The sequence below is a fragment of the Alligator mississippiensis genome, chromosome 5 (genome assembly GCF_030867095.1).
Source record: "Alligator mississippiensis isolate rAllMis1 chromosome 5, rAllMis1, whole genome shotgun sequence".
Taxonomy (NCBI): domain Eukaryota; kingdom Metazoa; phylum Chordata; order Crocodylia; family Alligatoridae; genus Alligator; species Alligator mississippiensis.
The window spans coordinates 95,087,729-95,102,094 of NC_081828.1; the positions used below are offsets into that span (position 1 = coordinate 95,087,729).

Genomic DNA, 14,366 nt, shown 5'->3' on the forward strand with positions numbered 1-14,366 from the left:
CTCTCAGTTTCTTGTGTTGGAACATTTTGTATAAATTATTAAATATGCACTTGAGCTGGGAGAGGGAGAAAGGAATGGGGCAGTGAGAGGGCGAGAGACTCTGGGCTTTAGTCTGATAGAGGTACAGTTCCTCGGTCTAACTTATGGCACTTCACAGAAAGTTTCATGAGTTAGACTGGCCCTCCCAACCCAGCAGACATTCACTGTTGGGTCAGGAGAGTGGGGGATTGAGCTCCACTTTGGGACCGATTCAACAAGAGAGGCTGCATGTCTGCAGCCTCTTTCCCTAGCCCTGCCCCCACCCCCAACTCCAATGCTGTCTCAGGACGGGGGGGGGGGGGGGCAGGGAAGGGAGGGAAGCCTGTTCTAGGGTTTTACCAGCCTGTGCTGGAGTGGTGGGGGGGTGAGTGGATTGGAGCTCCCCACCTCAGGAGCAGGGGGCTCCAATCCATCTAACCCATCCTCCAACAAAGGCTGGGCAAACCCCAGATGGAACTCGCTCCCCTCCTGTCTCCCTGTCCCATCCTGAAAGCAGCACTGAGGATGGCCTGCTTCAGCCTAGCCCTTCTCCCACCATGCACTAACAGAAGGTAATAAAGGTGCTCCGCTTTGGAGCACCTTTATTTGAACACTCACGTAATGAGGGTTCATTTGTCATGCGATCAGGCACTTTTTAAAGTGCTCTGCAGCCAAGCACTTCTGTCTGTGCATGGCGATAGAGTGCTTTCAGTGGCCAATTACATGACAAAATGTCATGTCTGTCAGTGCCCTCTGACTCTATAGACTCCTGCTTACAGCTCAAAGATGGGACATGGAGGCTTTAACTCCACGTTAATTATTTATAAAGAGTGGAACAGTCTGAAAAGAAATACCCACGGAACAGCAAAAAGCCTAAGAGTCACAGCACACAGCTAGGATGTGATGGACTGAGTTTCAAGTCCCTAGTCTGAATGAGACCAAGAAGTGAAGCTGGGAGCTTCTTCTCAGATGACAGCCTTAACCAATAACCTATTGGTTATTCTTGAGGTGTATGTGTCAATCCCTGACCAGAAATTTCATACTGGTGCTTAGATGCCTTTAACTATAGAAACTTATAGCTACAGTCCTCAAAAATCAGTCCCGATAAAAAAAATCTTTTCTCAAAAAAATCACAGTCAGCTTCAATATACACAGAGATTTAGTGCTTTTGCTTAAACACAGACACTGGAGGTTATATTCTTCTTGTCCTCTCTCATGATACTGTTTTACTGACTTTCATTATTATTCAGATTTGCAGAACAGTAATTCTGTTAATAGTATGATAATCCTTAAAACAAAACAAAATTAAATGCATTGTAAGAGCTCCTGCAGAAACATTTATCTTAAACAGAGCCCATGTTTTATACTTTGCGTTCTAATCTCTTAAGCATTTTTATGACCACATAGATGTTAATTGGCACTTATCTTAATGAGATCCTTTTTACTATGGGAAAAGAAAGCTTTATAGTGTAGAGTTTGAAAATACAGTGCAGGTTGTTGTAGACAGCAATGCAAAAATGGGCTCTGGTGGTTCAGAATGAAAACAGGATGCTGTGTTTCAGTTGGTTTCTTTTTTGTGCAATTAAAGGGTTTTGAATTAAGGGCTTTAAAGGTACTAAGTCAGTGCCTTCATCCCATGAGCAGTGGGAAATTAACCCCATCCAAAGTAATGAAATGGAGCATTGTCTCTGAAAGCAAGAAACGTGGCAAGAATGCCTCAGGAGATTAAAGTTTAATTATGCAATATCTGGGACAATCAGTAATAATGTTGACTTATATCTGGACAGCTCAAATAGGGAGTGCCACTGTTGAATATGTGGATTTTTAATGTCCTTTACATTTGAAACTATCTTGCTTAGTTGTAACATTTTATCTCAGAAAGTGATGCAAAAACTATCAAAAAGTAGTAAAGGTAAGTCTTTGCCATCATTGTTCTTAGAAAATTTTAACTACAAAACCTTATATAATATAATTCACTATGGCACAGAAAGCTATAATCAAACCAGCCCACTGTTACCACTTAACATACACAAAGCCCACCTGTACAAAAAATTATATTTATTCACTTTTTAGTTAATATACAAAATTCATTAAACGTTCTGTGGTCTCCCTCATATGGCATAGTAAGTTTTGATACAGTTCTACACTTGAGCCCTTCCCATCCTCAAAACAACAAAAAATCAAGCAAAAACAGGAATTACAAATAAAACTGGAATGTTCTCTGAACAAAAACTCTTCCTTACTAACTTGATCTTATCTAGCAAAAGGGACAATTATATATATCATCACTAACTTAACAAAATATGTTGATTTTTTCAAGTAAAAGATGCAGCTTTTTCATTGTGTGGATTTTAAAAGAGATCCATGGGTAGTTTGGGTCCAAGATTTAAGCTTTATACGAAAAGGTTTTACAAATGCGATTAATTGAATTTTTATTATTCCTCCCTTAATTTAAGTGTAAATAGTCTATTATTTTACTGATCAGCCAAACACTATAGCACAGTCTTAAAGCAACTGTGAAATGTGAAGTGACATGACCTCTACTTAACATGCATGCCTTTTAATAAGGCATAATAAGCAAACAAACATCAGATGCAAGGAAAAATGCTTTTATAAATAATTTTTACACAAAGTCAGCTTTTAATATATGGTTTTTAACTTAATACTGTCCCTTTAAATAAGATTATTAACATTATTTTAATGTAGCTTATCATGATTTCACCATAAAGATTTATTTATGTTTTATATTTTGGTGTCATGAGAAGAAAAAAATGGGGGTGAAAGGCTTTTAAGGGTTATAGTGAGAAGTTTTAGGACTAGGGAAGCTTAGCATTTATATAGTTTCTGGATTCATACATTGGGGTGGGAACTGGATGACTTGCAAATTATTTCTAGGGCACAAAGTTAGATTATCTTAGAAAGCATAAAACCTCAAAACATTTATCTGATTCCCGAAATCTGATTGGCTATTACATGTCCTGAATTGAGAACAGAGAAGGAAATTTTACAAAAATAGGTTTTCACTTGCAATTTTTACTTTGGTTGAAAATCCTATAAAAACAGCTTCATTATGGTGTATCTTCCTCTATTATAAAGAGTACAAAGTGTGTATACATTATACATACATACATATATACGCACGCATGTGCGCGCACACACATGCATGTGTACAAACCTGGTTTGGGTAGAGGTATTCATTATATATTTTGCAGCATCAGCAACCATTTTTTCCTGTGCTATTTGCCAGTGAATTCAAGAAACAATATTGTTTCCTGAATCCTGTGGTCCCTTCATATTTAGAATAGCAGTAAAAAAAAAAAAAAAAAAAAAAAAAAAAAAAAATATATATATATATATATATATATATATATATATATATATATATATATATATATAATCATTTGAAAATATGTTTTAAATATAAAATATACAGTATATTAAAATTATGGATGCAAATTTGAACTTTGGTCAGAGTTTATATCATAGTCATACTTCACTGTTTAATTAGTTTTTGTCTTTGACTTTAGCCATGCAAAGATGCCAAGGCCCACAGATCATGAAAAGAGCTGTTTCATGTTCACAATCTTTTCACTGGTCACTGTTTTTGTTATTATCCCAGTTGCAGACCTTCATTTCTGTCGTTGGTCATGATGTCTTTTTTCATTTTCTTAAAAGAAACGGTTAGCACAATGGTACAGAACCTCAGCTGGTGTATGTGTAGTTTTACTAACTTCAGTGGAGCTGTACTAGTTAATACCAGCTGACAATTTGCCTTGCTGTTCTGTGATATATTTGATTAAAAAAAGGAATCAGAGACTATAAAAGTGATTAAGAATTCCAATATGTTTATTTTAAAAAACACATTATTATGTTTTTGTCTCATATTCTTATAAATAAATGAAGGCTGAATGATGTTTTATAATAGTCTGTGGGGGAAAACAAATGTTGGACTTGGATTTCATTTGCCAAATGTCAGCTCAGTGTGTGTGTGTGTGTGTAAAAGCTGAAGTACTAGTAACCCAAAGCCTTAATTACAGCAGTGTTAACTAACCCCCTCTGATCCCCCAAATTTCAGATGAAAATTCCAGCAGAACAGAATAATAAGCATAATTTAAGGGAAACAATATTGCTTGGTATTTTAGACATTTTATTTGCTCATCAGGATGATATCATTAACATCTGTCTCTTCCTTTTCTTCTAATGAACTGATTCACATTTGCTAGACAACAACCAAAAATTTATCAGTTTATGACATACAGATCATTTTAATTCCTTTGGTTTTTCATTTTAGTCTACTAGTGAGCAAGGTCATATACGACAGGTCTTACAGACTTTGTGCCCAGAAGATGAGGTCTTCCACTCCCTTGAATTCCTGCAGAACATTTGATCAACAAGTTTTTAAAATAAAGCAGTAACATATAGGGTAAAAGAATTCAAAGACCTCAGATTATTCTGGACCCAATGATCTTAAAGGTCCCTTCCAGCCCCTAACAATCTATGAATTAATCTATTCAGCCCTTTTTCCACCATAAAACAGTTTTCTTCAATATATATTTCTGGGGTTTGCTCAGTCTGGCTTCAAAAGCCCAAGTGAGCTCTCTCCTAATACAGCTGTATGACAGAAGACAGCTTACAATCATAATTTCTTGATATTCAGCCCCAAATTATATTTTTTTAGTTTTATCTATTAGTCATCATTATGCATCTGTATATATTAAATAATGTCTACACTTCTTTGGTGTTGCCTAAATTATCTGTAAACTGTTTTGTTTCCCTCCTTCCACTTGTCAGTTAGCCAAGCTTTTAATATTTCCCATAAATCAATGTGTCCAAGTCCTCTGATAGTTTTTGCTGCTTTGCTCTAGACTCCTTCCAGTTTGTCAATACCTTTTCGGTAATGTAATGATCAGTACCAAGTGCTATATCCTTGGGGCAGCTTAGTAAATCATTCTGGCCATGCCAGGGAATATAGCTCTTGGATACTACATATGCTCAAAAGGACCATTGCTTCAAAAAGACAGTTAGAGGTTTCAAGCATGGTGCTGCTACAACTGGTGAAGGGTACTGTAATAGAGTGCTGGGCTCTCTGTTCCTTTAAGAAGAAAACCGGCCCAGCCAGGGAGCTCTGCAGGCTAGGCAGGGGCCAGCACTTTCCAGTTGCCAGCAACAAGGCTAATGAGGCAATTATCAGCCAGCCCAAACAGTCACCTGACCAGATGCAGGCAGGGCCCTGGGTGCATATAAACTCAAGGCTAGGGCTGACAGAGAAGTCTCTCCCTGGCTGCCACAGGGGAAGGAGCTCCTGCCTAGGAGGGCCACCCAGGGATGATGGGCTGACCATTTGCTGCCTGTAGGAACACTGAAGCTTGGGGAGCTCATAAGGAGCCTATGCTGGGAGATACACTGGTAAAGGGGAGAAAGAAGGTTTGCTCTCTTAAAGGGACAAAGGGCTGCTACTTTGTTGTTTATGTTACAGCCGAGGGGCTTATGATTTATATTACCATCAAGGCGTGGCAAATGAGACAAGTGAGGTAGGTGCCCAAGGGCCAAAGCGAGGCATGGTTGTGGAGCCACCAGGGGACATAATGGCCCTGGGACCCCGATATGTTACAGGTATAAGCCATGTTCCTAAACCATATGGAATTATATTTCCATGTTAGGCAAGGTTGCTTCAATCTTTGCATACAATTCTGGGGGCAGCTACGTCTGCATAATTCCTTATGATATGTGAGTGCCTGGCAAGGAGAAAGACAACAGGTACCTTTTCTTCTTGTTGTCTACCTCCTGCCTCCCATTGCCCGGATAAATAAGAGTGAAAATTCCATCCTTAATAATAAGCTGATTCCTTTATTTCAAAAGGAAGAATCAAGTTGTCCTGCAACTTCAACTCACTGTTACTTAGGATCTCCTGCAGGGAGGCACTATGGCCCAAGTATGCGGACCATCTCTAGTGAAAACCCCTAAGCTCTACCCTCCAGTGGCAGTACAGCTGGCTGTAGATGTTCTGCTGAATATTAGGCCCTGGAATTGAACTACTTCTTAGCCCCTCACTTCTATAGGAAGCTCAGAACTCATGCGGTCAAGGCAACAAAATGTAGGAAGTCTACCAGCTCCAATCCCTCTACTTCTATTCCTGGATTCTGGCTCTTCCATACCCAACTTCCTGTCACTATTTTCTGCAGAGTCCATCCGCTATTACTTGCCTTTCCTTCTGTGTGTAACAGAGGCAACCAGGATTAAAGACACAGAGACAGGAAGTGATAGATCATGTGGCTTGGGCTAAAAATGACCGATCCTTGGAGTTCAATCTAAATGCAATGTAGCAATACCCTAAAAATCTGTTTTCCTTGCCTCTTCCTGATAGCAGCATGCAAAGATACCAGACCCTTTCCATTTTGCAGACTGGATCTAGAGCTGGGTGAATTCTACAATGAAGTCTTTGCAAATATGGGTTTGAATAAAATTCACACAGCTGGTTCTGAAAGCCTTTGCTTTCCCTTCATTTAATTTACATGAACTCCATAGGAACAGACTTTTATTTACAAGGTTGGTGAAAATAGCAGGTGTCAGAAATACTCATGCATTCATAGCTTTATGTTAGATTACCATAGTTTCCAAGGCATTCATAGAACTTCTTTGTGGTTGTGGAGTCATCCAGTGAGTGAACAAGAGCAATACTATGCAACTTAGGTGACCAATCAGACAACATAATCTATGAATGACTATTGAATATTCATGAATATTGAATATCCAAAGCAATAGGGGTGGTCAACAATTCATCTGGGCTAGGGACAGACATTCAAAAAGCCTGAGCCTGAATCTTTGCAGGTTAGTCTAACCTACCTAGGTTGAACCAATTTGCAAGTGCACAGACATTCCCTCTGGACTGAGGAAATGCAGGCATATGCCTGCAGTGGCTCAGGCTAGAAGCCAGGAGGCACTAGAGCAGCCCTCCCTCCCCCTCCACAGAGCTGAGGGGGCCATGGCCAGGCCCAGCAGAATGCTCTGATTAGAGAGGGGTTTAAACCCCCAACCTGCCTGCACAGTCCCAGGCTTTTCCCCACTTGCTGCTCAAGGGGCGGGAGTGTTGCCAGCTCCTATCTAGCACTTTGAGGCAAAGGGGGGAGGGGGAGGGAGCACTACATGTGTGCAGTGCATGCATCTGTTGATCTCAGGTAGCTTTTCAATCTTCCTCTCCCTGATTCTTGATACTGTCTGCAAACCTGACAGGGGAGGGAGCCAGCAGGGAGCTGATAACGCAGTGTTTAGCAGTCCATCAAAAAAACAAAAGCCTCTCTCATTAGTTCAAGCTCTTCTTAAACAGCTTCTTCCAAGGAAGGAACAGAGGGACATTACCAGCTAACCTGCTGATTAGCTCCAAAAAAGCCTAAGTGGACACTGTCCTGTCTGCATTTGTCCTGTCCCAGTGAAATTGGAGATACACAGACACCTCTCAGCATTAGCTAGCATACCACATGCCAGCTAGGGTCCTCGGTGCTGGGGTCTGTGCTGTGGGAGATGGGTAGGAGGTAGGGGGGAATCCCTGCTTGAGCAGCAAGCAGCAGCAGGGGTGAGGGGGGAACAGGGGGTTCTACCAGGTTCTACTAGGGAGCAGAGGGGTGGGGCCAGCCCTGTTCTCTGGAGTAGAGAGCACAGCCCAGGGGTGCAAAGCACATGGGATGCTGGGGGACTCTGGCTTAATTTAAACCAGAAGGGGGTCTGGGAGAGACATTGCATAAACAGGTTTGACCCAAATCAGTTAAATCTGATACTATATTCAACCCAGTTTATCATAAACCAGTTTCAGCCATTTTGAAATTGCTTTATATCCACTCAACTTATGTTCTATTACAGATATAAACCAGTTTCTGATCACTTAAACCAGTTTATGTGTAATTTCTGCCCCGAGCCCCTACCCCTGCAGACCAAATTTCCTTACTATAAAGTATCATAGCAATCATGGCCTGTTTATAACTAATTTGTGCAATGAAAAAGGGACATATGACTCAATACCTGTGAAAAACTGATCAATATTTACTTATACCCATGGCTGTTAGAATACCTTCTTTTTTGTCAATTATGGAAAGCAGCATTAATTTAATTTCATGCAGAATGCGTATCATATGGGGATGAAGAAGAGAAACATAAAAGGGTTGGAAAAGGAGGCAAAAGCAGCAAAACTAAACAAAGGGCATTGTACAAAAAGAATAAATCTGACATCCACCACACAGATAAGCTATATAGGTGCCAACCTTGCCAAAATTACAGTGATAGTACTTGTTGTGAACAAGGGTGACCTCTTTTAAAACCATGTGTCCAGCACTACTAGGGATATAGTAAATATGCTTTCTCTCAGTATAAGGCAAACTGCCTTCAATTTCAACTTGTTTACAGCTGGTGTCAAGTTTCCTCTTGTGTTTCAGGTTCTCATAGTTTTGTTAAGGTATTACTGCAAAAAGAGAATTCAATTCCATGAATAAAAGACTTTTTTGTAAGAGCCTCATCAAGAATTCAGTACTGTGCAACCACCACTTGGATTCAGTGACTTTCCCTGTAGGTAAAATTTTTCAGTGGAATGACAGGTTATCTTTATATGCTAACTGGCACTTGTGGACCCTCACTTAAGCGTGTGAAGTGTCACCAAAATTGAGGCGATTGAGACAGCAAATGAAAAAGGGACATCTAGTAAGCATGAGCCTGGCTAAAAGCAGAACCAGTCTGTATTGGTTCTTGGTCTCTTAAACCAAGATACATGCCTTCCCTCTTTTCCCTGTTATATCTGGGGGCAGTGCCATAAAGCATGCTCTGCTCCCTTACTCCCATATCATGCATGCCACCCCTAAAATAAGGCACTGCTTTTTCTGTGTGTCTCTCAAGTGTGCTTATTGGTTCATATTCAGCACCACTCTTTGGCTGCAACCTCCCTTACTTTCATTTATAGGGTTGGGCATGCGTTGTATGGGGCATGCTTAATAGTGCTTGCTCTGGTGGGGCAGGCATACCCATACAATTAGTTTCTATGTGATTCATCAATTTTCAGAGTTCATGCTGCTAAAACTGGGAACAATTTGCTTCTGTAGTGGAAGAAGGAAAACCTTTCCATTTTGTCAGTCAAATATTTCTTTAATGACTTGTGGGGATGTATTTTTGGATTCTCCTTTTGCTAACTTTTATGCAGCAAAGCATGCCTGCTAGCACAGCAAATCTACTACAAACAAACATATTTCCAGAGGTCACATATTTGTGAATAAAATCTAAATGATGTAACTTCTCAAGAGTCCCATTTCAACTTCAAAAGCTTTTAGCAAGCAGGAGTCATTATGAGTCACAAAGATGAAATTACTAATACTTTACATGACAAAACAACCACATGCATCAAGAGATACTAACACTTCTATTTCAGTTACTGTTATCACTAAGGACAGTTTGGTGATTGCAATGCTGCCAACAAACTTGCCCTCTCTGATTTACATTATACCTAGAGAAGGCTGTGATGAGAATATGTTTTATTGCTACACACATACAGACATATGTACACTACTCTCCTCAGTCCACCCCTAAATTACATGTGTATATTGAGGCAGATATTTTCAGTTAATAAGAGATACCATAACATTTAAAATTTATAGGCATCCATAATTAATTCTTGAAAATTACACTGCAAATCACTCCATTATCATATACCAGCATTTGAAGCCTATATTCCATAGCTTAAGATGAGCTATGGACTTGAATATATTCTATTTGGTAATCATTGCTCCCAGCCATAGCCTAATACTGGGCTGGTATTTGTGCATTCTCTTAAATATTTATAGAAAAACAAGTCAAACAACTTTCTTTCTGCAGAGAAAAAGAAAAATGTAATCCACTGCAATTAAGTTTCAAAGACTCAGGGTGCCAGTGTTCTTATTTTCACACAAACAAACAAGTTACTTTTTACAGGACTACATATAAAGCACAGCCAGAAGCAGACAAAATTTACGCACTCAAGGTCACATTACCATTTTGTCATAAAAGAGCACTCATAAGACTATTTAAGTTAATATATTAAAATAGATCATTACAACCAAAGAACCAAATAGGTAAAATTATTTCTGTTTGAATTTTTGCTGACATACCATCATTGAAACGCATAAACTGCAATCAGAAGTCACTTAATGAACATATGACAGTAGACAAAGTAAGGTTTCACCCACCTGGGATCTTTCTGAATGCTATCAATGGAAGGTGACCTAGCCAAGGTCCCCTCAGGTGGGATGGCTGGCCCAGATTTGCTGTATGGTGATTCAACAGAAGGACAATACTGCAGCTGTCGGTAGGGATCTGCGTAATTGGAGGCTGGGCATGCAGCATAGCTGGCCCTCTGGAAGGTCGATGTTGCGTTCTGAGTGCCGTGCTGACTGCCTGTGCGCTGTAAGGGTACGGAGTCGACACCAGGGGAAGATGGGGCTACGACAGGAAAGTAGGGACAAAGTAAAAAATTGAGGACCTGTTCACAGAAATGGTTAACCAGGTCTAGGCAGAGGAAAAAAATACACACATATAAACAGGGGTTCAAAAAAATGAGAAAAAACAAGAACAACATTGTCATATTGAACACAGCAAGGTAAAAAACTATCAAGTGAAATTCTAAATAATATGCTATTTGGGACTGAAGAATATTTAAAGTTCATTGAGTTAGGTAGGAAATGTTTTTTGCTCTATTGCTTTGAGTTGTTTACATCATATCTGAGAATGTGTTAACCTGAAATTAAAAACATAAACAAGCATGTAAAGTACAGAAATTTTGTTATGCATCATGCAAAAATGACAGGAGTAGTCATAGTAAAGTTTAACACCGTGAAGGGTCTAGTTCTGAAATCCTTACAGAGGTGGGATGCAACTCCCACTGGAGAGATACAGAAATAAGCACTACTGGTCTAGTTTGAGAATGATGACCATCCCCTCTCTTAGGGCTGAGAATTATACAGAGGTCTGTTATACCATTTTTGTGATTCCATTTTTAGTAAAACACATACAAACATAGCATTGATAGTGAAAGGGTAAAATTATACACATTGCAATAAAAGTTTTTCTTCATATCGCTGTAAAGAAGCCCCACTTGTCTGCTACTTCACCCTAAAGAGAACGCCACCATGTGCAATTCTTGCTATCTGCCTACAGTGATAGTGAAGTACACTTGTCAAGATTATTATATTAATGCTTTGGAGAGGCTCAATAGATTTAAAGTGACTTAGTGCTTTAGCTCCTTAAAAATCTTATTAGTCTGCTTCATAGTCCATTATCTTTTTATTATACCAGTATAGCAGACCAGACTTCAAGTACAGCATTGTGCATCAAGTTTATTATCAGAATGCAGTAATTTGGAGCCCAAGACCTGCTGTTCTGATTGTATCGATTGGATTCTTGTTGTATAACTACAGAATCAGTCCCTATGTGACCTTTTAGCCTTCATAGTAATACAAATAAAAAGCTGGTTTCCTTTACAAAAACCTTCTCAACAGTGTAAAAGGTACATCATAGGCCTACTCCTGCTCCCAAAGGAACAGGGGTCAGTGTGTCCTGGCTCAGGATTATTTGACTACATCAAAATCACAGGTCTATAAGGCAAAGCTGCACCCTTAAGTTACAGCTTTTCATTAAGTATTTTCCTTAAAATACACCTCGGATGTTATTTATTTATTAGACTGTTTATGCCATCCTACCCTAAGGAGCCTCAGGGCAGCTTCCAGCAACCAACCAACCAACCAACCAACCAACCAACCAACCAACCAACCAACCAACCAACCAACAAAACAGATAAATTATAAAGACAAATAAAAATACTAAAATAAAATTATATCTAATAGAACAAACTCCCCAGACAATGCTTCAAAATGTAACCTCACCTGTTGAAGGTTTGTCAAAATAAAGAAGACTTACAATGCTGCCAGAGGATGTCCATTCTTGGGTACTGATAGACCACAGGTGGGGAGGAAAGGGGAGGGGTGGAGTGCCAGAGCTCAGAGCTGAAGAGTGACTACTGAGAACAACCTCCCTCATGTTTTCACTGAACAAAATTGGTGCAGATATGGTAATTCCAGAAGGTTGCTTTTGCCTGACCTTAAGTGAAGCAGCCTTATCATAGTGGAGCATAAAGGAGAAGATAGTTCCTTAGCCCAGATCATTTAGGACTGTATAGGTCAAAATCAGTACCTTAAATGGTGCCCAAAAAGCTACTGGAAGCCAGAGCAGGCTTTGGAGCATTGTGATGTGCTCCTAGTGACCCATCCCCATTAGAAAATGAACCACTGTGTTCTGTACCAGCTGCACCTTCCTGATAGCCCTCAGATGAATATAGAGCACAGTGGAGCAGCTTAGCCTCAAGGTTAGAAAAGCATGGTGGGCAGATCCAAGTCTGAAAGAAAGGTTTGCAGCCTTCTCACCAGATGGAGTTGGTAAAAAGTGCTCCTAGCCACTGCCACAATCTGAGAATTCAGGTGTAGCAAGGGAACCAGAAACACCCCAAGCCTAAAGATCTGACTGACATGGGGAGGTTAAACTCTTCAGGTGTCCCAATCACTATCTGCAAGTCATCATGTCTGGCCACAACCATCACCTCTGTCTTGTCTGGGTTCAGATTCAATTCTTTACCTACATCTAATCCCTTATGGTAGCCAGACACTCAAGACTTCAGGTGTTGGATTGATGAAAAACAGAGACAGAGTTAGGTGTCATCAGCATACTGATGGCAACTCACTACAAATCTCTGCACAATTTTGCTACATGTTAAACGGGGGGGGGGGTGATAAGATCAAACCCTGGGTGACCCCACAGGGAAGGTTCCAAAGGGGTGATGATCACTCACCCATTATCACTCTCTAGGACTTCCCTGCTAGGAAAGAGCAGAACCAATGAAGAGCAGTTCCATAAATACCCAGATCATGTAAATGTGTTATCTAATAAAATCAAAAGCATGAAGTTTATCTCATTGATCTCCAGGAGAATATCATCAACCAAGACGACAAATGCCACCTGTGTAGTATGGCAAGGACAAAAACAAGAGTGACAGGATCCAGGAATCCAATAGCATCCAAATGCGCCTGGAGCTGTTAGAAGACTACCCAGTTAATGGCCTACACCCAGAAAAGGAAGATGGAAACAGAGATAGATGGCTGGGGAGTCAGCAGCAAGAGATTATTTTTTGAGTGGGGGCTGGAGAACTTCAGACTTAAGAATGTCCAGCACCCTGCCCTCCTAAGAAGGGGAAGATGCCAAGACACACCTCAACTGCAATAGCCTGTGTCTCCTCAGCTGACTTCTGCAAGACAGGACAGGCATGGGTCCAATTCATAACTGGCTAACTGAATCCCTTTGAGCACATTCTCTGCATCAGTAGGTAACAACAACTGAAATGGATCCATATAAACCAAACAAAACCCAGATTTTCCAACCATGAAGTCTGACTCTGCAGCAAGACTTGCAGTCTGCAAGGCACTCTGGATATGAATTACTTTGTCAACAAAGCAGGGGTCAAACTCATCAGAGAAACATGTAGGTCCTCAGTTTCTGGTGAAGTCAACCCAAATCAACCAGGCCACTCACCACCCAGAAGAGTTCTGCCACAGGGCAATTTCCAACCTTTTAAAAGGACATAGGGATGAATTGGTTGGCTCCAGTATGACCCGGGATCCCCCTGCATGCTAACTGATTACCCTCCTACTTAACATGTTTCAAATCCCCTCTATACCGGGGTGGCCGTGCCGCCACAGCAGTGAGAGCAGACACCGTCAGTGTACTATTCTACTATTTGACCAGGCCATCAAACAGAGTAGCCATCAAAGTCGATGGGAACATCTCCCATAGAACTTTGGAATCCTACCAGCTCCATGAGTCTCCACAGGTGGACTGACTTAAGTGGTTCAGTACCCCAATGGGGGCATTGATAGGCAAGACAACCCAGATGCATTAATACTGTTTTATTCCTTTTTGGCTCTATATTAGGATGGGAGGCAAAGAGGAAGGGGCAGAATATTAAAGGCTTTATTTTGGAGTATATATTGAGAGCTGAAATATATAAGACTTAAAATGTTGCTCAGTTATTGTCTCCTTGGGCCAATTTAAATTCTAGTACAGTATTTGGCACAGATCAACTATTTTTCTACATAGAGTATTGTAGTATATTTCTGTCTTGTATTTGTTTTGTCTTGTAGTTTTCCTTTTCATGCCTATGAAGAATGAGTATAATTGGAATTTAAGTCATTAGGATAATAGCTATGATGCTATAATTTTGCAAATGTGGGAGTTAACAAACACAAAAAATGCAACAGGATTATGTTAGTTGACATGTAAGCAAGTATACAAAAAAC

At 40.2% G+C, this 14,366-nt stretch overlaps 1 protein-coding gene across 7 annotated transcripts in view; it reads right to left on the reverse strand.

Moving 5' to 3' along the window:
- CTNND2 (catenin delta 2) overlaps positions 1-14,366 on the reverse strand; it is a 1,263,346-nt gene that overhangs the window by 416,576 nt on the left and 832,404 nt on the right. For all 7 annotated transcript variants that reach the window (XM_019483895.2, XM_059728600.1, XM_019483890.2 and 4 more), the window contains one exon: positions 10,215-10,467. In XM_019483895.2, the coding sequence (XP_019339440.1) occupies positions 10,215-10,467 (253 nt within the window). The remainder of the gene's footprint in view (positions 1-10,214; positions 10,468-14,366) is intronic.